The 25,013-nt window shown below is 46.1% G+C and overlaps 1 protein-coding gene across 1 annotated transcript; it reads right to left on the bottom strand.

The window, feature by feature from the left end:
• Positions 1-253: 253 nt before the first annotated feature.
• LOC121546753 (vasopressin V2 receptor-like) lies at positions 254-23,582 on the bottom strand. The gene is made up of 6 exons (XM_045209307.1): positions 23,196-23,582; positions 22,173-22,418; positions 18,390-18,536; positions 14,532-14,943; positions 14,163-14,405; positions 254-535 (listed from the first exon to the last, which is right to left on the bottom strand). The coding sequence occupies exons 1-6, from the start codon at positions 23,580-23,582 to the stop codon at positions 336-338; spliced, it is 1,635 nt and encodes a 544-aa protein (XP_045065242.1). The 3' UTR covers positions 254-335.
• Positions 23,583-25,013: the final 1,431 nt, after the last annotated feature.

Below are 25,013 nucleotides of genomic sequence, written 5' to 3'. Positions count from 1 at the left end.
TATCAAGGATCTGGAAAGATTGTTTATGGAGGAATGGTCTAAGATCCCTCCCAATTGTCTTTTTTAAGGCTCAGTGTGGTTATCCTCACAAGGGGAGGGTGCTGGAGTATTGAAAACAGGGGTGTCAATAATTTCGATCCCTATCTTTTTTAGATTTTATTTATTACTTGTTTAACAAAATCTCCTTCTCTGAGCAATTGTATTAGTATAAAATAATATAATTATTTAACAACAAAAATAGCTTTCAATATTTGTATTATTTATTTTGCTCATCTTTATCAAGGGTGTCCTCAATTATTGACCCCACTGTTCGCACGTGTGAATGTGTGAGTGTGTCAGTATAGGCTGTCCTTGGTGGTGGAGGTGTGTGTGGTGGTGGAGTCGTCAGGTATGGAGCCCCTGCGGGAGGCTTGTGGTCTGCAGCATAGCAGGGCCTGTAGCTCCCTGGACACAGAGCTGCTGAAGAAGGTGTAGATCCAGGGGTTGGTACACGAGTTCAGACTGGCCAGCAGCATCAGGATGGTGAATGCCACACCTGCAGAGAGAGAGAGGACACCCATACGGTCAGGCAAAGACACACACATACACGTGATCAGACAAACACACACACAGACGCGATCAGGCAAACACACACACATATTAACACCCATACACATACACGCGATCAGGCAAAAACACCCATACATACAGACGCACGGACGCACGGACTCACGCACGCACGCACACATAGCCATCAGTTAGCCTGCAGGGCAGTGAGGGATATTACATTGCCAGAGCCAGCAGCACAGCAGCCGTAGGCTACAACCAGTTAATTACAGCAGAGCTGAATGATAGCCATAGAGTGTGAAGGTCAGAGATATAGAGATGTAAGGGGTCATATACAGTAGAAGTTCCTCTTCTTTGCTAACAACAGAGGTCCCAAATGGCACCTTATTCCATAGATAGTGTAGCGACGTGTCAATTTTAATGTCATATGTTGAACAATGTTGAACATACTTTTACTGTCTGTCTATAATGCTGAACTGTTATGGTCTACTGAGTTCCTCCAAGCTCTCTCTCTTTCTCTCTCTCTCTCCAATACAAAGGGTCATAAAAGTGGCCCTTCACTCCTATGTGCGATACCATGTGACCTCACGGGACTAGAAAGCACTGCTTCCCTCTCTCTCTCTCTTAGCTCTTAGCCTTTTATTCTGCTGGACCACTCAAGCTGGACCTCTCAAGCTGGACCTCTCTCGAGGAGGGAGAAGAACCTCCATCTTCAGTAGGCCGACCACAGGGCCTGCATGGACCTTCGCCTTTAATGGCAAGAACTGGTGAACTGATAAATTAGGGAAAGTCCTTTTTAGGGATTAGTACCTGTATTGAGCACTGTCAATACAAGGAGCCTTTAAAGAGCTAATGTAGCCTGAACGGTACATTTAAGCTAACCTTCTTCAAGGAAAGAAGGAGAAGACAATTAGAGCACAGCCACTGCAACTCAAGTAAGGAGCCAACAGAGAAGAGCAACAAGCTTAAGGACACCAACTCAGAACTAAAGGAGCAACCTGAAGGAGGAACCAACCAACTCAAGCAGAATGGACACACAGCCATCTTCTTCCTCTGTTCTTGTCCATGCGGCCTGAACAATCATGAAGCCACAACATACTTTGATCACAGACTGAGTATAACATCATTTAATGTTCAGGATCTTGAGGTCTTTACTTCTTGTCTTTCATTCTATTTCCTACCTTTTCATGATCATTCTCATTATGTTTGTAAATATTTTGATTAGTGTTATTAAATGTTGATTGTATAAAGAACTTGTGTTTGTCTTGTTATTCTGTGAAATTGATTCTAAAATAATTATATGAATTGTGTTATTGCGTGCATCTAATTGTAAGTACTGTACATGTAATTGCCTCTTTAGTTGGGTGTTGCTAAGGCAGTCAAGTTATTTACCATGTTTAGAAGGTATTTTCATTTCCATGTGCTTCATGCTACTTCTAGCCAGCTAGCCTAGGTGCTAGCCAGTCATGCCAGCTAATTTATGCTCTGTTCCACATGCCTCTGTCACGCACAGAAGAGGACCCAAGAGCGCAAGTTCAAATTCAGAGTTCTTTATTCAAGGTTACAGGCGGGAAGAGGAGTCCCAGGGGTGTCAGGGGTCTTTCAGGGTCCTCCTGTGGGTACCTGTGCTCGGGGGTCACCAAATGTCCGGGGTGTCCAGTCCAAGTGCTTAGTGTGTGTGTTCCCCAGTGATGGAGCGGCGTATCGGGCTGAGGGTGGTGAAACGTCTGGGCACGCTCATCTGGTGGTCGGAGACCGGAGGGGCTGAAGATCGGAGAGTAGTCCGAGGTCCAGAAGGCAGGTTGGGATAGACGGGGCAGTAGAACAAGGAGGGGGCAGTCAAGAAAGGATCGGTATCACAAACAGAGTCGAGAGCGCAGACAGGCAGGTTACTGGTCCGGGTTTGAAGACGATCTGACAGGGCTTGGCTGAAAACCAGGGCTTGATATACTGGGAGAGGTAGTGGGGAAATGCAGTTCAGCTGGCAGAGTAATTAGAACAGAGTGAGGCAAGGTGAGGATGGTGAGTGGGAAATGCAGTGCAGCTGGCCCAGGTAACAAGAGCAGAGCAGGGCAGGTGGAGCTAGTTAGGCTGAGTAGAGAGAGGGAGGTGAGCAGAGTGGAAGATAATTGAATGCAATTAATGTTGCTACCAGGGAGAGAGAGAGTGCTCATGACAGGACCCCCCCCTCAAGGGACGGCCCCAGAAGTCCCAAGAACAACATCATGCCGGGAGGGTGGAGGGAGCAGGCGGCGGGTCAGAACTCCTCCGGCGGTCCAGTGAATCTCCTCATCCTCAGAAGGAGCTGGAGAGTCACGGTCGGGAGACAGGACAGGCACTGAGACAGGAGCAGGGCGGGCCGGACGGCTAGGAACCCCTCTTGGACGGCCCCTACGGATTGCAGGCTGATCAGGATGTAGTCGGTGGAAGTCAGTGATAAGGGTCCGGTCCACTATCCTCTGGCCGGGATCCAGGTCCTCTCCCTCTGGACCATATCCCCTCCCAATCAACGAGGTACTGGAGACCCCTACCCCTTCGCCTAGAGCGGAGCAGCCGCCGGACGGTGAAGACAGGACCGCCATCTACGAGGCGCCGGAGGAGGTGGCGCCGGAGCTGCAGGGACCAGGGGACTTTCATGGACCGGCTTGACCTTGGAGACGTGGAAGGTGGGGTGGACCCGCATGGAAGCGGGCAACTGAAGTCGGACCGCCGTTGGACTGATGACTTTCTGCACAGGAAAAGGACCAATGAAGCGAGGGCCAGCTTTCTGATACAACCACAGCGGCAGATCCCGGGCAGACAGCCAGACCTTCTGACCAACCCGGTAAGTAGGTGCTGGGGTCCTCCGTCAGTTGGCACCGACGGCGTAGCTGGTTCCAGACTTCAGGAGCACAGTGCGAGCCTGGGCCCAGTCGCGGCGGCAGCGGCGGGCATACGCAAGAGCAGACGGACAGGTGGCATCCGCCTCCTGGCTGGCAAACAGTGGAGGTTGATACCCGTAGACACACTGAAAGGGGGAGAGCCCGGTGGAGGAACTGGTGAGATGAATTATGGGCATATTCCACCCAGAGCAGGTGTTGAGCCCAGGCCCGGGGATTTTGGGAAGCCACACACCTCAGTGCCTTCTCCAGCTCCTGGTTCATGCGTTCAGTCTGGCCGTTTGACTGCGGGTGGAATCCAGACGATAGGCTGGCGGTGGCCCCAAGGAGATGACAGAACTCCTTCCAAAAGGTTGCTGAGAATTGCGGGCCCCGGTCTGACACTATATCCTGGGGTAGGCCATGGATACTGAAACACATGTTCCAGGACCACCTGGGAGGTCTCTTTAGCAGAGGTAGTTTGGGAAGGGGCACGAAGTGGGTCATCTTACTAAAGCGGTCAACAATGGTAAGGGATGACTGTGTGTCCGTCAGAGGGCGGAAGGCCCGTAACAAAGTCCAGTGAAACGTGGGACCAGGGCCTCTTGGGCTATGAGTAGGGATTGCAGCAACCCAGCAGGGAGGCTGGTTGGGAGTCTTGTTTCGGTTACAAGTGGGACAAGCTCGGGATGAATTCTCGACATCCCGTCTCATCCCCCGCCACCAGAACCGCCGGCGGACCAGATGAAGGGTGCAGTGATGCCGGGATGACAAGGCCAGACGGGATTCGTGCCCCACTGAATCCAGGTGGCCTGAGATTTGCTGGAACAAACAGACGGTTGGGGGCGCTGGTGCTTGGACCTGGCTGGTCCCGAAGAGCCTCCATGACCTGCTTCTCGATCTCCCAGGTGAGGGCCGCTACTCGACCAAGTGGCTGGGAAGAATGGGAGCTGTCATGGCGGTGGTCTCGTCCTTCTGAAACATCCGGGAAAGAGCATCAGGTTTGATGTTGCGAGATCCCGGGCGGTAGGAGAGCGTGAAATTGAAGCGCAGTAAGAACAGAGACCACCGCTGTTGACGGGAGTTCAGCCTCCTGGCTGTTTGGATATACTCCAGGTTCTTGTGGTCTGTCCACACTACCGAATGGTTCCTTTGACCCCTCTAACCAGTGCCGCCATTCTTCAAGGCGAGCTTGACAGCCAACAGCTCGCGGTTCCCAATGTCGAAGGTGCATTCGGCAGGGGGTTGCGCGACGGGAGTAGAAGGCACAGGGTGCATCTTTGCCATCTCAGCTGCTCTTTGAGAAAGCACTGCACCCACTCCCACGTCCGAAGCATCTACCTCCACCACAAACTGCCTTGCTGCATCTGGCATCTGGAGGATGGGAGCAGAAGTGAAACATGTCTTGAGGATATTGAAGGCCTTATCAGCAGCTGATGTCCATTGGTACGGTTGTTTAGTGCTGGTTAGCGCCGTGAGGGGTGCAGCCACTGTGCTATAGTTTCTGATGAATCTCCTATGGGTTGGCAAAGCCCAGGAACTGTTGCAACTTCTTCGAGACTCAGGAACTGGCCAGGAAGTGACAGCCGACACCTTCGTGAGATCCATCTGAATGCTGCCCTCGGTCACCACATACCCCAGGAATGAAACGGTCTTGGCATGGAACTCGCACTTCTCTGCCTTCACGAAAGAGAGTTCTCCAGCAGGCGCGCAGGACCAACCGGACGTGGTGCGTGTGTTCTGACAGAGTCTTTGAGAATATTAAAATATCGTCCAGGTACACAAATACGAACGTATTTAGCATGTCCCTGAGGATATCATTCACTAGGGCTTGAAAAACTGCTGGGGCATTGGTGAGGCCCGAAGGGCATGACGAGATATTCATAGTGGCCGGTTGGTGTGTTGAACGCTGTCTTCCATTCGTCTCCCTCCCTCATCCGCACCAGATGGTAGGCATTGCGAAGGTCCAGCTTAGTGAATACAGTGGCTCCCTGCAGCAGTTCGAAGGCAGACGAAAGTAAGGGGCAGTGGGTAGCGATTCTTAACCGTGATGTCGTTCCAGACCCCGTAATCTATGCATGGACGAAGAGAACCGTCCTTCTTGCCGACAAAGAAGAATCCCGCTCCTGCGTGGGGGAGACGACGGTCTAATTATCCCGGAGGCAAGAGAGTCATTAATGTAGTCCTCCATGGCCTTTCTTTCCGGGGCTGACAGTGAATACAGACGACCCTTGGGAGGTAGCTGTGCCAGGCAGGAGATCAATCGCGCAGTCATAGGGTCTGTGTGGGGGGTAGAGATGTCGCCTTGGATTTGTTGAACACCTCTTTCAGGCTGTGGTAACAGGCCGGAACATTGATATGTCGGGAGGTAGCGCTAGATCCTTCCCGGTGAACGGGCAGGGGTGGCCCCCCTTAAACAGGTCTGGTGACAACTCCTTCCCCACTCACGGACTGTTCCTGTCTCCCAGTCGATGTGGGGAGTTGTGCTGCAGACCCACGGGTATCCAAGAATGAGTGGTTGGCCAGGTGAGTGTAGGAGGTGAAACTGGATGGACTCCTGGTGGTTTCCTGACAGCAGGATTGTCACAGGGGCGGAGATATGAGTGACAGTGCCAAGATGATGCCCATCCAGGGCTCGTGCAGGAATGGGTTGTGTCAGTTGATGATGGTTCACGCCCAGTTGCTGTGCAAGCTCAGGGTCCATGATGTTTGCTTCGAGCTCCGGGAATCCACAAGAAGGCGGCCAATGTATGAGTCTTGTCAGAAAGCTGAAGGCGGAGATGAAGCAGGGTCTTTCGGATGGAGGGAGACTGAAGGCTTGTTGAGGCTCACCCGGATCTCCCCTACACCTGGTGAGCTGCGGCTTTTGCCGGACAAGTAGCGACACGGTGATTCTCGCCACCACAGTAGAGGCAAAGGTTGGAGCTTAGGACGGCGCCGACGCTCCTCGGGAGTCAGAGAGGCACGGCCAATCTCCATGGGCTCAGGCTGATTGAGTTGGCTATGGGACTTGACAGGCAGGGGCTGGACAGAAGCGGTATCGACCCAGTACGGATGGCAGGTTGACTGAGACGGCCCCTTCTCCCTCCTCCGGGTCTGTATACGGCGGTCAATCGCGAACGGCTAAGGTCAATGGCGGCATCAAGCGTTGAGGGGCGGGTCATGGGAAACAAGCTGCGTCCTTGATATAGTCCGCCAGGCTATGGAGGAAGGCTTGCACCAGTGCCTCTGGGTTAAGCGAGGCTTTGACTGGCCAGGGTACGAAAGTCAATGGAGAAAGTCTGCCACTGTCCGATTGCCCTGACGGATGGTGAGCAGAGCTTGTGACGCTTACCGGCTGTTGGCGAGCCTAGGTCAAAGACCTTTAACATCTCCTCCTCAAAGGCACTGAAGGAGGCACAGGCTGGGGTTTGCCGGTCGAATTCGCCGATTCCCCACAACCGAGCTCGACCGGTGAGATGTGTGATGACACACCCCACCTTGGCTCCCTCTGTTGAGAAAGTCCTGGGCTGTAGTGCAAACTGGATTCGGCAGCTGCTCAAGAATGGTCTTACTTGCTTCTGGTTGCCATCAAAACGTTCCGGGTTCCCAATCCTTGGTTCAGGAGCGTGGGGATCTGGTGGCAGCACTGCCGGACCTGCAGCATTGGGACCTCCAGCGGAGGGATGAAGGAGTATCGGTGGTACAGGAACAAAAGGACCAGGGGGGGGTGCAGGTGGAGTAGCCGGGCTTGAGAGTAGTTGCAGGGCTTGGGCTAGCTGTTGTTGCTGCAGTTGGAACTGTTGTTGCTGCTGGTTGAATAGCTGGAGAAGGGAAGCGATGTCGCCAGCCATCCGATTTATGTCTCCCTCAGAGCGTTCCAGTCGCTGTAGGCGGTCCTCTCTGGCTCTTCCTCCATCGTGTGTCAGGGAGTGCGCTGGGTCCATGATGGTCAGATCGTTCTGTCACGCACAGAAGAGGACCCAAGAGCGCAAGTTCAAATTCAGAGTTCTTTATTCAAGGTTACAGGCGGGAAGAGGAGTCCCAGGGGTGTCAGGGGTCTTTCAGGGTCCTCCTGTGGGTACCTGTGCTCGGGGGTCGCCAAATGTCCGGGGGTGTCCAGTCCAAGTGCTTAGTGTGTGTGTTCCCCAGTGATGGAGCGGCGTATCGGGCTGAGGGTGGTGAAACGTCTGGGCACGCTCATCTGGTGGTCGGAGACCGGAGGGGCTGAAGATCGGAGAGTAGTCGAGGTCCAGAAGGCAGGTTGGGATAGACGGGGCAGTAGAACAAGGAGGCAGTCAAGAAAGGATCGGTATCACAAACAGGAGTCAGAGCGCAGACAGGCAGGTTACTGGGTCCGGGTTTGAAGACGATCTGACAGGGCTTGCTGCTGAAAACCAGGGCTTGATATACTGGGAGAGGTAGTGGGGAAATGCAGTTCAGCTGGCAGAGTAATTAGAACAGAGTGAGGCAAGGTGAGGATGGTGAGTGGGAAATGCAGTGCAGCTGGCCCAGGTAACAAGAGCAGAGCAGGGCAGGTGGAGCTAGTTAGGCTGAGTAGAGAGAGGGAGGTGAGCAGAGTGGAAGATAATTGAATGCAATTAATGTTGCTACCAGGGAGAGAGAGTGCTCATGACAGCCTCGTTGAGGATATTATTATCACGTTCATGTTGTCTGTTTAAAGCAGTGTTTATGGACAATTACAACCTTTATGTAGACTCATGCTACCTTGCACTGTATATTTAGCCTTATGTATGCATGTAACTTAATTTAGCCTGTGCCTTTCCTTGTGGGGCAGTTACAGTTCCATGTTGTGGTCTCCCTGCACTTGAGCAGACCTTGGGTACATTGCAGTCATATTTCAGTTACTTTCTATGTCATTCCATTGGTGTAGATTTATCATATTCATACCCAGTAATTGGGACTTTGTCCTGTAAGTGTATTTCAATAGTCTGTGTATTTGGTTTTGCCCCTTACATTAAATATTGGTATAAGCAGTGAGAGAGATTGTGTATATATGTCATTATGTGTATTCTAGATACTAGCACGTACAGTGGCTTGCAAAGTATTCACCCCCTTGGCATTTTTCCTATTTTGTTGCCTTACAACCTGGAATTAAAATAGATTTTGGGGGGGGGGTTGTATCATTTGATTTACACAACATGCCTACCACTTTGAAGATGCAAAATAATTTGTGAAACAAACAAGAAATAAGACAAAAAAACAGATAACTTGAGCGTGCATAACTATTCACCCCCCCAAAGTCAATACTTTGTAGAGCCATCTTTTGCAGCAATTACAGCTGCAAGTATCTGGGGTATGTCTCTATAAGCTTGGCACATCTAGCCACTGGGATTTTTGCCCATTCTTCATGGTAAAACTGCTCCAGCTCCTTCAAGATGGATGGGTTCCGCTGGTGTACAGCAATCTTTAAGTCATACCACAGATTCTCAATTGGATTGAGGTCTGAGCTTTGACTAGGCCATTCCAAGACATTTAAATGTTTCCCCTTAAACCACTCAAGTGTTGCTTTAGCAGTATGTTTAAGGTCATTGTCCTGCTGGAAGGTGAACCTCCGTCCCAGTCTCAAATCTCTGGAAGACTGAAAAAGGTTTCCCTCAAGAATTTCCCTGTATTTAGCGCCATCCATCATTTCTTCAATTCTGACCAGTATCCCAGTCCCTGCCGATGAAAAACATCCCCACAGCATGATGCTGCCACCACCATGCTTCACTGTGGGGATGGTGTTCTCGGGGTGATGAGAGGTGTTGGGTTGCGCCAGACATTTTCCTTGATGGCCAAAAAGCTCAATTTTAGTCTCATCTGACCAGAGTACCTTCTTCCATATGTTTGGGGAGTATCCCACATGCCTTTTGGCAAACACGAAACGTGTTTGCTTATTTTTTTCTTTAAGCAACGGCTTTTTTCTGGCCACTCTTCCGTAAAGCCCAGCTCTGTGGAGTGTACGGCTTAAAGTGGTCCTATGGACAGATACGCCAATCTCCGCTGTGGAGCTTTGCAGCTCCTTCAGGGTTATCTTTTGTCTCTTTGTTGCCTTTCTAATTAATGCCCTCCTTGCCTTGTCCGTGAAGTTTTGGTGGACGGCCCCTCTCTTGGCAGGTTTGTTGTGGCCATATTCTTTCAATTTTTGAATAATGGATTTAATGGTGGTCCGTGGGATGTTCAAAGTTTCTGATATTTTTATAACCCAACCCTGATCTGTACTTCTCACAACTTTGTCCCTGACCTGTTTGGAGAGCTCCTTGGTCTTCATGGTGCCCCTTGCTTAGCGGTGTTGCAGACTCTGGGGCCTTTCAGAACAGGTGTACAGTTGAAGTTGGAAGTTTACATACACCTTAGCCAAATACATTTAAACTCAGTTTTTCACAATTCCTGACATTTAATCCTAGTAATAATGTCCTGTTTTAGGTCAGTTAGGATCACCACTTTATTTTAAGAATGTGAAATGTCACAATAATAGTAGAGATAATTATTTATTTCAGCTTTTATTTATTTCATCACATTCCCAGTGGGTCAGAAGTTTACATACACTCAATTAGTATTTGGTAGCATTGCCTTTAAAATGTTTAACTTGGGTCAAACATTTCGGGTAGCCTTCCACCAGCTTCCCACAATAAGTTGGGTGAATTTTGGCCCATTCCTCCTGACAGAGCTGGTGTAACTGAGTCAGGTTTGAAGGCCTCCTTGCTCGCGACTTTACGCTTTTAGTTCAGCCCACAAATATTCTATAGGATTGAGGTCAGGGCTTTGTGATTGCCACTCCAATACCTTGACTTTGTTGTCCTTAAGCCATTTTGCCACAACTTTGGAAGTATGCTTGGGGTCATTGTCCATTTGGAAGACCCATTTGTGACCAAGCTTTAACTTCCTGACTGATGTCTTGAGATGTTGCTTCAATTTATCCACATAATTTTCCTTCCTCATGATGCCATCTATTTTGTGAAGTGCACCAGTCCCTTCTGCAGCAAAGCACCCCCACAGCATGATGCTGCCACCCCCGATCAATGGTCATTATGGCCAAACAGTTCTATTTTTGTATCATCAGACCAGAGGACATTTCTCTAAAAAGTACGATCTTTGTCCCCATGTGCAGTTGCAAACCGTAGTCTGGCTTTTTTATGGCTGTTTTGGAGCATTGGATTCTTCCTTGCTGAGCGGCCTTTCAGGTTATGTCGATATAGGACTCGTTTTACTGTGGATATAGATACTTTTGTACCTGTTTCCTCCAGCATCTTCACAAGGTCTTTTGCTGCTGTTCTGGGATTGATTTGCACTTTCCGCACCAGTACGTTTGTCTGTAGGAGACAGAACACGTCTCCTTCCTGAGCGGTATGATGGCTGCGTGGTCCCATGGTGTTTATACTTGCATACTATTGTTTGTACAGATGAACGTGATACCTTCAGGCATTTGGAAATTGCTCCCAAGGATGAATCAGACTTGTGGAGGTCTACAATGTTTTTTTCTGAGGTCTTGGCTGATTTCTTTTGATTTTCCCATGATGTCAAGCAAAAGAGGCACTGAGTTTGAAGAGTAGGCCTTTAAAATACATCCACAGTACACCTCAATTGACTCAAATGATGTAAATTAGCCTATCAGAAGCTTCTAAAGCCATGACATCATTTTCTGGAATTTTCCCCAAGCTGTTTAAAGGCACAGTCAACTTAGTGTATGTAAACTTCTGACCCACTGGAATTGTGATGCAGTGAATTATAAGTTAAATAATCTGTCTGTAAACAATTGTTGGAAAAATTACTTGTGTCATGCACAAAGTAGATGTCCTAACCGACTTGCCAAAACTATAGTTTGTTAATAAGACATTTGTGGAGTGGTTGAAAAATAAGTTTAATGACTCCAACCTAAGTTTGTGTAAACTTCTGACTTCAACAGTATATATACTGAGATCATGTGACAGATCATGTGACACTTAGATTGCACACAGGTGGACTTTATTTATCTAATTATGTGACTTCTGAAGGTAATTGGTTGCACCAGATCTTATTTGGGGCTTCATATCAAAGGGTGTGAATACATATGCACAGCACCACTTTTTAGAATTTTTTTTGAAACAGGTTCTTTTTCATTTCACATTACCAATTTGGACTTTTTTGTGCATGTCCATTACATGAAATCCAAATAAAAATCAATGTATATTACAGGTTGTAGTGCAACAAAATAGGAAAAAAAAGCCAAGGGGGATGAATACTTTTGCAAGGCACTGTATACCACCACAGTCTCCTTGGCCTGTATATTGTATGTAAGCCTATATTCAGGTTATTCCTTTCTATTCTTTTCAATAGAAACACTTTTATACACTCTCACTTCCACTGTGAGCATGTCAATCAAGAAGTATGGTGTGGTGAACCCTTTCTTGACGAAAAAGACCTGTGGCGGCTGTACCGTATCCACTGGCACTATAGCTCTCTACGTTTACATTTACATTTTTCTAATTTGTAGACGCTCTTTTTCCAGAGCGACTTACAGTTAGTGAATGCATACATGTTTTTGTTTTTTTCATACTGGCCCCCCGTGGGAACCCACATCCCTGCTGGCCAAACCCTCCCCTACCTTGGACGACACTGGACCAATTGTGCGCCGCCCATGGGTCTCCCGGTCGCAGCCGGCTGCGACAGAGCCTGGACTAGTGCCCGTTCTACATGGTCCTCCCAGATCAGCCCGTTAGTATTGTTCAAGTGCACAATATCGGGAATAGGGTGCCATTTGGGATGCAAGCATAGAGAGATAGAGGTCATGGCCCCCTTCTTCCACTTTGGTAACAACAGAGAGTAGTGAATATCTAACAGTACGAGTATTCAGTGTGGAAACTAACTGTTTACGTTTTTCCAGTTTAATTTCCCTCTGGCACTATTAGACGTGCTGTAAATGTTCTTCTGGAACAAAAACCCTCTAAAAAACTTTACCTATTTCCTTTGGCCACTTTCTCCTTCAAACATACAGTTTTGATGTACTAAGTAGGACACCAAGCATTGGCCTCCTCCCTCTTTATTATTGCCAGTTCAGGAAGACAAAGAGGAATTGGATGTTGACTAGAGACTACACAGCTAATAACAATCAGTGTGTGTATGATGACGTGTGTGTGTGTGCGCATTGTGTGTGTGTGCGTGTTTGCATGCGTGGGTGCCTATTCATGTGTGTGTGTTTAACTCTGTGTGCGAGCTGTTGGCAGAGGCTATTGTTAATAAATGTCAACATCTGTCCGGGGTGTGAGAGCAGCAGGGATTTAAACAGGTTGATTACTGACACTGAGGTATGCTTTGTGTGTGTGTGTGTGTGTGTGCATGCATGCCAGTGTGTTCTGCTTCAGATGAGAGAAGAAAAAACTCAGTTATAAGCAGATCTACTGTCAGTAAGGACTTGACGTATTACTTTGCTCTGCTTTGCTATGCTTTACCATGCACTTCCAGCTAAGCTGTGGCAACAACATAGGCTTTCTCTTCGACACTTGACACAGTGCTAGTTGAGTTATGTTAAGGTGACCTTACATACATTATAGTTCTGGATGAGTTGTGACTGGTGGCACTTTAAATCGGAGGAAGGGCTCATAGTAATGGCTGCAATGGTATAAATGGAACGGTATCAAACACATCTAACACATGGTTTCCAGCATCTATGTGAGCTTATTACAGTATTAATAAGTATTAATTATATAGTTTGTCCTGGAACACCTTACATTCTAACTACTCTTGTGTGGCTTGTGAGCTTCATAGATGGGTCATAATATTTAGTTTGTAGCTCAAACCATTCAGACTTTACAGACAGTTTTGTCAGAATAACCCCGGCCCTTGTCTCACAAACACCGCTCTAGCTCAGCCTCCGCTAATCACACAGACTAATAGTTGGTATCAATGGATGCAGTAGAAATAGATGAATCCAGAAGTCTGTAGGTGTTTAAAAATGTGTTAGAAGTCCAAAACGTGCCAGCGTCACAGTGGGACTGTAGGATTTAAACACAAAAACTATGTTTCAAGTGATAATGAGGCAGGTCTGATGCCGAAAAAGAAAGGGAATTATTGCCTACTTCTTCTTTTTGCAAAAATAATAGTTTGTAGTTCCAGTAGTTAGCTATACCACTACATGGCTAAAATAAATTAAAGGACAATTCCACCACTTTTCAACCTCATTTTCATTAATCCAGCACAATACCAGTGTCTACATATGTGGAAATGGTGCATTTCTACATTTTCCAGAAAAATATATAAAGTTAAAAAGTTCTACTCGATGACATCATCAAAAGTTAAAACATTTTAAAAACAATGATTTTCAAATACTATGAGATGCGTGGAGCAAGAAAATACCCTCCTACTGGCTGGAAACTTGTTGCAAGGTTTTCTTACTTTTAATCCTACCATGTGATGTCACAGAGAACCATTTTTTAGGAACTTTCTTCTTATCTTTTTAACCACGGATCATAGAAACGTGCTGTTTTCACATATGTAGATACTGGTATGATGCTGAGATACTGAATATGAGGTTGAAAAAGTGGCAGAATTGCCCTTAAAATACTGGAAAACACTACCTAAATTTGAATTTAGTTCAACTACCACCAAACTAATGCAAAATGTAGTGAAATTACTAGTTGAACTACATATAGTTCACTACTCCCCAACACTGTGGATATGAAAACAATAACATATTTTTAACCTCAATGACCCAAATATTTGGACATACAGTGGAGCTCAGTATGCTTAGTGTGCTTGGTATGTGTGTGTTTCTGTGTGCGTGCATCTTCAATCTCTAACCTTGGTCTGGAGGGTTGGGGTCCCAGGCGGCCCACAGCTGAACGATGAAGAAGGGGGACCAGCAGACTGTGTAGACCAACACTATCACCAGAGTCATCCTCACCGTCTTAGACATGGCCTTGGAGATGGATGGGGGCGTTTGGGCCCGGGGGGGTGGGGAGGGTACTCCAGGGAGGGCGTGGAGAGGAGACACATCGGTGGGAAGGAGGGGGAGCTCAAAGGATGTGTAGGACTCATGACAGTAACAGCCACCATTGTTAGGAGGCAATGAACCACCACCACAACCACCAGAGGTGACTGGGCCATGGGATCCATGTGAGCATGTGTCACATGATGGGGGAACTACAGCTGTACTGGAGCCCCTTTGGTCACTGAGGCCAGGGCTGGAGTGGAGGGTTAGGTTATCTGGGGTGTTGAAGGGGCTTTGCTGTGTTGGTGCTGTGTGGTTGTTGTGACAGCTGCTGTACTGTGGAGAGGGGGACAGGTTGGCATAGCACTCTGAGGGTACAACAGCTGTAGACTGGGGGGAGAGCGGTGAGAGAGGGGTACAGAGAGAGCTGGAGGGGTTGTTGTTCATAGTCTTTAGAAGCTGTCCCCCTCCTACTCCTGCTCCTCTCCCCCCTCTGCATCCCTCTCTCCCCCACTCCCTGGTCGCTCTGTCGTCCTCCTTTTTGACTCTGTGGAAGTGGAAGATGACAGCATTGTTCTTCTTTAGCTCTGCTGACACCATCCTCTCTGACTTCAGATAGATGTTGTTGTGAATCTCTCTGAATATCCGGATCTGGAATGAGAAAGAAATAGATGAATAAACGAATGAATGAATGAATTAATGTGTCTTAATGAGTCTGAATATGTCTGAAGTATGCAGCTAGATACTAAAAGAGCAAAATACATAAAACTAATAGAAACACACAGGTAACTGCCAAAATAAAGGAAACACCTGAGTAAACGAGGAATACAAATTATATTGAAAGCAGGTACTTCCACACAGATGTGGTTTCCCTCAGTTAATTAAGCAATTAACATTCCATTATGCGTAGGGTCCATTATGTATAAAAATGCCCAGTTGCCCATTATTTTGGCTACCATGGCTAGAAGAAGATCTCAGTGACTTTGAAAGAAGAATCTCAAAGGATCATAGGGGGTTTAAAGGGTGTGTGTGTGTCTCAGTCACCAGATCTCAACCCAATTGAACACTTATGGGTTGATTCTGGAGCGGCGCTTGAGACAGCGTTTTCACTACCATCAACAAAACACCAAATGACGGGATTTCGCGTGGCAGAATGGTGTCGCATCCCTCCAATAGAGTTCCAGACACTTATAGAATCTATGTCAAGGTGTATTGAAGCTGTTCTGGCGGCTCGTGGTGGACCAATGCCCTAAAGACACTTTATGTTATCCAGGCTCTGTCGTAGCCGGCCGCGACCGGGAGACCCATGGGGCGGCGCACAATTGGCCCAGCGTCGTCCAGGGTAGGGGAGGGAATGGCCGGCAGGGGTGTTGCTCAGTTGGTAGAGCATGGCGTTTGCAACGCCAGGGTTGTGGGTTTTGATTCCCAAGGGGGCCAGTATGAAAATAATGTATGCACTCACTAACTGTAAGTCGCTCTGGATAAGAGCGTCTGCTAAATGACTAAAATGTAAATGTAAAATATATGCAGGTCATGCTACTGTATGTAGTAGCCTGGAACGAACTACAGTACAGGTGAGAACAATTTACTACCCGTATTCTTTAGTTCTATCCATAGAATTACATATAGAACCAATAGAATAATATATAGGATCTCTATAGTTGTATCATAGGTTCTTGATTGCAGAAAATGGCTGTTACAGGTGTTTTAAAAAGACAAAATGATCCAGCTTCCCAAGGGGGACATAACCCCCAACCTTGCCAAACATCCTGGGAATGGTAACAATATATTGTTGTTTTCACTGGGCTATTGAAAAAATATATAGTTATTAGTTTTGCATCGCGTTACACACTGACAGAGAGTTGCTTAACATAATGCAACATGACTCAAGTCAATTGAAGTCTTCCTGGAGCTTCTCTTCTCTCTCCTCCCTGGGAAAATCTCAGCCTGTTGTCTGTTTGCTATTCAGACTGTGAGACTGACTCACTATAGCACATTGGAGACAGGTTCATCCTAAATGGCACCCTTTTCTCCTACATAGTCCACTCCTTTTGACTAGGGCCCTAATTTTGAGCAGAACTCTATGTGCCCTGGTCTAAACTGGTGCACGAAATAGGGAATAGGGTGCAATTTGGGATGAAGCCTGAGACTCACTGCAGCACATTGGAGACATAGACAAAGAAAGGGGGTGAGAAGAGGGGAAGGAAAGACAAGAGAGGAAGTAAATGAACTTTTTGTTGCACTCAGGTTGGGTTGAATGACAGAAGCAATGGGAGAAAAAAATGGGGCAACTGTACCCAGGAATATACACTACCGTTCAAAAGTTTGGGGTCACTTAGAAATGTCCTTGTTTTCCATGAAAACATACATGGAATGAGTTTGAATAGGAAATATAGCAAAATGCATAGGAAATGTAGTCATTGACAAGGTTAGAAATAATGATTTAAACTTTGCTTTCGTCAAAGAATCCTCCATTTGCAGCAATTACAGCCTTGCAGACCTTTGGCATTCTAGTTGTCAATTTCTTGAGGTAATCTGAAGAGATTTCACCGGCGCACAATTGGCCCAGCGTCGTCCAGGGTAGGGGAGGGAATGGCCGGCAGGGATGTAGCTCAGTTGGTAGAGCATGGCGTTTGCAACACCAGGGTTGTGGGTTCGATTCCCACGGGGGGCCAGTATGAAAAATAAAAATAAAAATAATGTATGCACTCACTAACTGTAAGTCGCTCTGGATAAGAGCGTCTGCTAAATGACTAAAATGGTAAATGTAATGTTGGTGTTTCCTTTATTTTGACAGTTACCTGTAGATACTAATAGAACAAATGTACCTAGACAGTAAAAGAGTGCACACAGAGAAGTATTTTGGAACCGATTCCTAAACCCAATCATCCCAACACAAATACCAAACACAGACTTATCCAAACACAGACTTATAGCCCTTTCTAACTCAATTAAAAGTCCTAGATTCTGTTTCCTGAAAAAGCACATGACCCCAGCAGGTCATGAGAAACTGGGTCTTAGAATGATGTCTTGCCAAACCATGTTAGCAAGGATGTCACTTGATCAGATCTGGGTTCAAACACAACTTCAAATCATTTCAGACTCTTAAGCTGTGCTTGACTGAGCTTGCCTGGCACAATGGAACCAATAGAATAGTCCCAAAACTGCAAACTCGCCAATCGGGGGAACTCCAAGCAGGATAAATCACACACTTTCAAATAGTATTTGAACCCAGTTCTACACTTAATATGAAACACAAATTAATTCAATGTCCCTAATCTTTGGCTTGGATCAAGTTCATTTGGCTGTTCTTCTGGTTCCTCGCTGGGTCTCTCACAGTGGGTGGTGTTCTGACAGGCCAGCCACCCAGCAGTGGGTCAACAGTGGGCTGTATTAATTAGGCCAGGGGAAACAGAAAATAGCCGGACCCTGGAAATATCTTTCCTTAAATAGAGCAGCTAGATCTCTCTCTGAGTCTGACTGGACCAGAGGGAGGCAGCCCAGAATGTCTCTATCCCCCACGGGACGGTACACAACACCATCCAGTACAGCCACCCCACCTACCCCACCAGCCATCCGGCCTGTCCCTGATCTGATAGAACTGACTCCCTGCAGCTTATTCAACAGTACCTGACAAATACCGCTCCATCAAAACACAGCAAATTTCATTAATGCAAAATCATTAATGCTTGACATGCTTCAGTTTTTGAATTCTGTGTATTGTATGTTCTCGGGGTGGCAGGTAGCCTATAAGTTAGAGATACGGAGTGAATCCCAAATTGCACCCTATTCCCTATATAGCGCACTACTTTTGACCTGAGCTTTAAGGATAATGAAATGGGAACTGAACTGGTAAACGGAGGGCAGCTGGTCTCTGATCCCAGGCACCCTCCAAGGGCATTGCACCGTGATTAACGCTGTGACTGTCAATGTAGAAAAAGGATACATTTCTATTATATTATATTTTGTTCTGTGGTCACACTGTGTTGTGTCCTTGTTGTCATACCCGGCAGACAGTGATCATTAAGGCTGGCTGTGTGTGTGTGTGTGTGCGTGCGTGCATGTGTGTGTGTGTCTGTTTCAGTAGTAGACAGTACCTGGCAGACGGTGATGATTAGTGCTGGCAGTAAGAACACTGCTAGAGTCATCCAGGTGATGTAGGCCTTGAGCCCCCACGGCTCAGCGAAGTGAGCCCAGCACTCAAACTCTCCTGGAGACACCTCAGACCGCGAGAAGATGAACAACTGGGGAGAGGGGAAGGTTGGAGGAAGGAGGAGGGAGAGGGTGGGGAATGGAGGGAGGTGAGGGGTGAGGGAGTCAAAACAAAAACAAACATACATTTCCTTCACAACTAACAGAACAGGAGACCACACTGTCTAGGAAACTTCCACTGATCTCATGATACTAAAAATACGCCTAAAAAGGGAACATCTTACATTTGACTGCAGGCCCTGGGGTCAGGGCAGGAGTGTCCCATTGAGACTTCATTTCCTGAGCCAGCATGTCATCTAGCTGTCCCTGGTTCACACTTGAGGTAGCCTATACTGATCAGCGGGGCCAGTGTCCCTACCTTTATATTGTTCTGAGGGCAGAACATATGTAAATGGTTGGGTGAAAGCTCAAGTCAACGGTAAGTCGGCAGAGGCTGTCATGTTATGGTTGTGTTTGAGGCTAGGGTTAGGGTTGAGCGACATTTCTTGCAGTATGAGAGAGAGAGCGAGAGAGAGAGAGAGAGAGAGAGAGAGAGAGAGAGAGAGAGAGAGAGAGAGAGAGAGAGAGAAAGGCCGCCGTAGGCAGACCTGGCTCTCAAGAGAAGACAGGCTATGTGCACACTGCCCACAAAATGAGGTGGAAACTGAGCTGCACTTCCTAACCTTCTGCCAAATGTATGACCATATTAGAGACACATATTTCCCTCAGATTACAGAGATTCACAAAGAATTCGAAAAACAAACCCAATTTTGATAAACTCCCTTATCTACTGGGTGAAAAACCACAGTGTGCCATCACAGCAGCAAGATTTGTGACCTGTTGCCACAAGAAAAGGGCAACCAGTGAAGAACAAACATAATTGTAAATACAACCCATATTTATGTTGATTTATTTTCCCATTTGTACTTTAACTATTTGCACATTGTTATAACACTGTATATACAGTTGAGTCGGAAGTTTACATACACCTTAACCAAATACAATTAAACTCAGTTTTTCACAATTCCTGACATTTAATCCTAGTAAAAATTCCCTGTCTTAGGTCAGTTAGGATCACTACTTTATTTAAAGAATGTGAAATGTCACAATAATAGTAGAGAGAATGATTAATTTCAGCTTTTATTTCTTTCATCACATTCCCAGTGGGTCAGAAGTTTATTGCCTTTAAATTGTTTAACTTGGGTCAAACGTTTCGGATAGCCTTCCACAAACTTCCCACAATAAATTGGGTGCATTTTGGCCCATTCCTCCTGACAGAGCTGGTGTAACTGGGTCAGGCTAGTAGGCCTCGTTGCTCGCACATTCTTTTTCAGTTCTTCCCACAAATGATCTATAGGATTGAGGTCAGGGCTTTGTGATTGCCACTCCAATACCTTGACTTTGTTGTCCTTAAGCCATTTTGCCACAACTTTGGAAGTATGCTTGGGGTCATTGTCCATTTGGAAGACCCATTTGCGACCAAGCTTTAACTTCCTGACTGATGTCTTGAGATGTTGCTTCAATATATCCACATAATTTTCCTTCCTCATGATGCCATCTATTTTTGAAGTGCACCAGTCCCTCCTGCAGCAAAGCACCCCCACAGCATGATGCTGCCACCCCCGTGCTTCACGGTTGGGATGGTGTTCTTCGGCTTGCAAGTCCGCCTTCAAACATAACAATGGTCATTATGGCCAAACAGTTCTATTTTTGTTTCATCAGACCAGAGGACATTTCTCCAAAAAGTATGATCTTTGTCCACATGTGCAGTTGCAAACCGTAGCCTGTCTTTTTTATGGCGGTTTTGGAGCAGTGGCTTCTTCCTTGCTGAGCGGCCTTTCAGGTTATGTCGATATAGGACTCATTTTACTGGGGATATAGATACTTTTGTACCTGTTTCCTCCAGCATCTTCACAAGGTCCTTTACTGTTGTTCTGGGATTGATTTGCACTTTTCACACCAAAGTACGTTCATCTCTAGGAGACAGAACGCGTCTCCTTCCTGAATGGTATGACGGCTGAGTGGTCCCATGGTGTTTATACTTGCGTACTATTGTTTGTACAGGCGTTTGGAAATTGCTCCCAAGGATGAACCAGACTTGTGGAGGTCTACAATGTTTTTTCTGAGGTCTTGGCTGATATCTTTTGATTTTCCCATTATGTCAAGCAAAGAGGCACTGAGTTTGAAGGTAGGCCTTGAAATACATCCACAGGTACACCTCCAATTGACTCAAATGATGTCAATTAGCCTATCAGAAGCTTCTAAAGCCATGATATCATTTTTTGGAATTTTCCAAGCTGTTTAAAGGCACAGTCAACTTTGTGTATGTAAACTTCTGACCCACTGGAATTGTGATACAGTGAATTATAAGTGAAATAATCTGTCTGTAAACAAATGTTGGAAAAATTACTTGTGTCATGCAACTGACTTGCCAAAACGATAGTTTGTTAACAATAAATTTGTGGAGTGGTTTTAATGACTCCAACCTAAGTGTATGTAAACTTCTGACTTCAACTATAGCCATAGTATGACATTTGAAATGTCTTTATTCTTTTGGAACTTCTGAGTGTAATGTTTACTGTTAATATTTATTGTTTATTTCACTTTTGTTTACTATCTATTTTGGTAAAATAAGGGTAAAATACAAAATGTATAAATAAAACCTGACTCAAACAGAGAGGAATGCTATTTACGTTAGCTAGCTGGCTAGGGCTATCCAAGACTGCAACTTTTCCAAGTCAAGGTAAGCGTTCGGTTTTATTAATTCATTGCCTCCGGGGCCCGCCGGTGTAACTGCTAAACTGCTTGCCGTGATTGTACACATGGATTGGATTGTGGGTTTACTAACGCGTTAGTTCTAGTTTGTTGACTATAATGTTACTATGGTGACAATGATGTAGGCTGTGTAGCGGATAGTGGTTATGGTATGAAGGTTTGGCCTGGAGAAGATTTTGCACCTGGTCACAGGTCAGGGGTGTATTTATTACGCCGATTCTGTTGCAAAACATTTCTTAAACGAAAGCAAACTAAACGAAACGGGGAGGGACCTACTTAAATTTGTCCAATAGAAAGGAACGTTTTGCAACTGTTTGGACCAATGATTGCACCCCAGATCAGCTAGATGCAGGCAAGGGGGTATTGATTGTGTCACTTTCTGTCACCTTGATTTCTCCAATTTGTCTCTCAACCTGTTTACTTACGTAATGAATGTTCATTCATAGGCTAGGTTGTAGCAACCTCATAATGAGTATAGGGTAAATTTGAGTATCATGTAGTAGCCTAAACCTACCGATGTTACATTGAACTGGGTGAATGGAATATGAATGACGGTCATCCAATATGCTGTAATAGAAATAAAGCCATGCTAATCAAAAGTAAAAATTGTCCTCCCTAATCTTGAACAGCACGAACTTCCACTGGTTAGGTTTGAGCTGGGATGTGGACATGAAGCTAGGTTTAGGGTTGAGGGTTTGGGTTTAGCTGAGATGCGGACATAACACTAAGGTTAGGGTAAGTGTCCCCTCAGTACCTACCTATGGTAAGGAGAGCAGCAGGGCCAGGCAGGATGGAGTTAAGGTTAGAGGTTAAGGTTAAGGCTTAGGTTCAAGCTTAAGCTCAGTGTTCCTACCTGCCTCTGGTATGGAGAGCAGCAGGGCCAGGGGGTCAGGGGTCAGTGATAGTGTTCCTACCTGTGGTATAGAGAGCAGTAAGGCCAGGCCCCAGGCCGTCATAATAGGGGTGTTCCAGCGCGACACGGACCCACCACGATAGGCCTGCAGTGGGCAGCAGATGGCATAATGCCGGTCCACCGTCATGGCTACGATCATATAGCAGGACGCAAACATCCCTACGATCTGCAGGTACTTTACTGAGCGACACAGAAAATCTGGCCCCTGGAACCTTTCTGTGATGTCCCACACCAGCTGGGGAAAAACCTGAGGGATCAACAGGAAATAAGAGAATATTTAGCGTGGCTACATTAGATACTAGCATTCTACTTAGAATCCATGAATCAATACATGCTAGTGTGGACATTGGAACAGAGTAGACTGACTCCCATAGCAATGGAATAATAATAATAATAATAATAATAACATTTATTTGAATGCTCACGCCATTTCCATTGTATTTTGAGAACTGCGCCCATCATAAACTAGTAGGTGAATGTGTGTTAGTCATTTAGGACAGGGTCATATACAGATGTAGGATCTTAATTTGAGCCAGTTTGCTACAGCAGGAAAATAATCCTGCAGAAACAGAAAATGTGAATTATTATGTGGACTATAATTAATGGACATTTTGGTAGAGGTTGCTACATTGTTCTTTATGGCAAATCAAGTCAAACATTTCAAAGTGGAAATGACAAACTTTAGAAGCCTTTTTAAAACTCAAATACACTGCAAGTTTGCATTTCTCAGCAACAAAATAAATTAAGATCCTACATCTGTAACATTGATTTAGAGGTGTAGGAATAGTTGACTAATTCATATTGTTGCGCTCAAATCCATTAGTAAACAGACTAGAAGGGACAGAATCATGGTCATGTTAGCTTTACCACACTCTCCATTCAGCATGTCATTGTGATTTAGGTCACTCATAGGCTACTGATGTTGATTACTGTATAGTCATGTGGTGCCTAGCAATCGAAACAGGGCTGGGGTCAATCCCAAGAAAACTGGAGTTGACTCTAATCTCTGAGGTGTCAGTCTCACCTGGAACAGCGCCACCACCAGGTCAGCCAGACACAGGTTGACCATGAACAGATGCATGGGAGCGTTGTGTTTCCTCCTGCGGAGCAGCACCCAGAGTACAAAGCCATTCCCCAGGGTAGTGAGGGCCAGCACCAGGCCCAGGACCCCTATCTCCGCCCGGGCCAGGCCCAGATCCCTCACCCTGGGCTGGGGTAAGGCGTGGGGCGTGGTGGCTGAAGTGTTCTCGGGGATAATCCAGTAATAGGACCCTGCCCCTCCATGAGAACTGTTAAGGGATGTGAAGTCGGAGAAGAGGGAGGAAGTGAGGTTGGTTATTCCTGTCGTCACGGATGCCAGAGAGGAGTGGCCTAATCCATCCCAACCCATTTCCCCGGAGATGGTTTCCATGACTGCGTAAAACAAAAACAAAACAACAGAAACCTCATAAAACGAATGATGATCAAATCTCCCCGTGTTTGTTTTGGAGAGGAAGAGTGCAAAGAGGGCACAGGGCCTGCGGAAATGACCTATAGTCCTATAGTCCAGCCCTGTTCTATACTAGAGCATGCAAGTCACAAGCTTCCTCTGTTTGTTTGTAATACACATTGCGGCTATGATTTGATAATAAACTGTTGGTTTGTTAGGTTTGGTAAATCCCATTTTTATTAAATCATCTTCAATTGCCTCCCAATTTGTTGGACAGGCAAGTTGTCTTACTATGCCCCTCCCCTTCCTTTCTATGTCTTAGCAGTCTCTGTCCAGACTTCTTGCCAATACTTCTACCATCTTTTTTTGACTTCTTCCAGGGTCTCTCTCTAGACAAACTGGAAGAACACTTTGTTTCATTGATTGGGATCTTCTTCCTGGTATGTTTTGTCATGAGGATATAAATAGCTTTTACAGGCCCCATTATAAAACAAACATTTGATAAAAACAATCGTTTATTGTCCCCCACGATGAAATCAGGGAGGGGACTGTGGATTTATCTTTGTTCGTTCGTACGTTAGTCAGACGTGATATCTCACACAGCACTGGGACGATTTTGACTAAAGTTAGCTGAATGATGCGTCTTGCCATAGAGATCCGGCATTTACAAAATTATACTGATTGGCCCAAGGTGGGAGCTATACTAATTAACTGAAATGTGTTAGTCACACACAATATCTCAATTGGTCCAACAGGGGGCGCTGCATCATTCTTGGGGACCGTTGTCTTGTTTACCTTCCAGAGTGCTTTTCCTTACAGAAATAATCTCAAAGTGCTTAAAAAGCCAAACAAACGGCAAATGCAACAACATGATGGTCTTATCATTTGATTTAATGTTTTCAGATTGAGATTGTACTGATTGTTCAAACTTAAAAGAGATGCTTCAATGTCAACTCATTGTGTCTAAATGCAAGAGCCCTATGGGCCCTGATTAAAAGTAGTGCTCTAAATAGGGAATACGGTGCCATTTGAGATGAAACCATTGCTTATTTCCTGTCAGTATGTATGTAGTTCAGTAAAGCTGTGTTTTTATGTAACAGTTCTAAACCTTGTCTGTCTCTCTAACTCTCTCCTTCTGTCTGACGTAAGTCCCGCTTTCAGTTTGTTTTGTTTCTCATATTTTCCCAGCTTGATTTGACAGGTTCTCCCTCTATCCCACTCTCCCTGTATCCCTCTCTCTCTATCCCTCTATCCTTCTCTCCTTCTATCCCACTCTCCCTGTATCCCTCTCTCTCTATCCCTCTATCCTTCTCTCCTTCTATCCCACTCTCCCTGTATCCCTCTCTCTCTATCCCTCTATCCTTCTCTCCTTCTATCCCACTCTCCCTGTATCCCACCACTTTTTAGTCCTTC

The sequence above is a fragment of the Coregonus clupeaformis genome, chromosome 30 (assembly GCF_020615455.1).
Source record: "Coregonus clupeaformis isolate EN_2021a chromosome 30, ASM2061545v1, whole genome shotgun sequence".
Lineage (NCBI taxonomy): Eukaryota > Metazoa > Chordata > Actinopteri > Salmoniformes > Salmonidae > Coregonus > Coregonus clupeaformis.
This window is presented reverse-complemented; position numbering and strand designations above follow the sequence as displayed.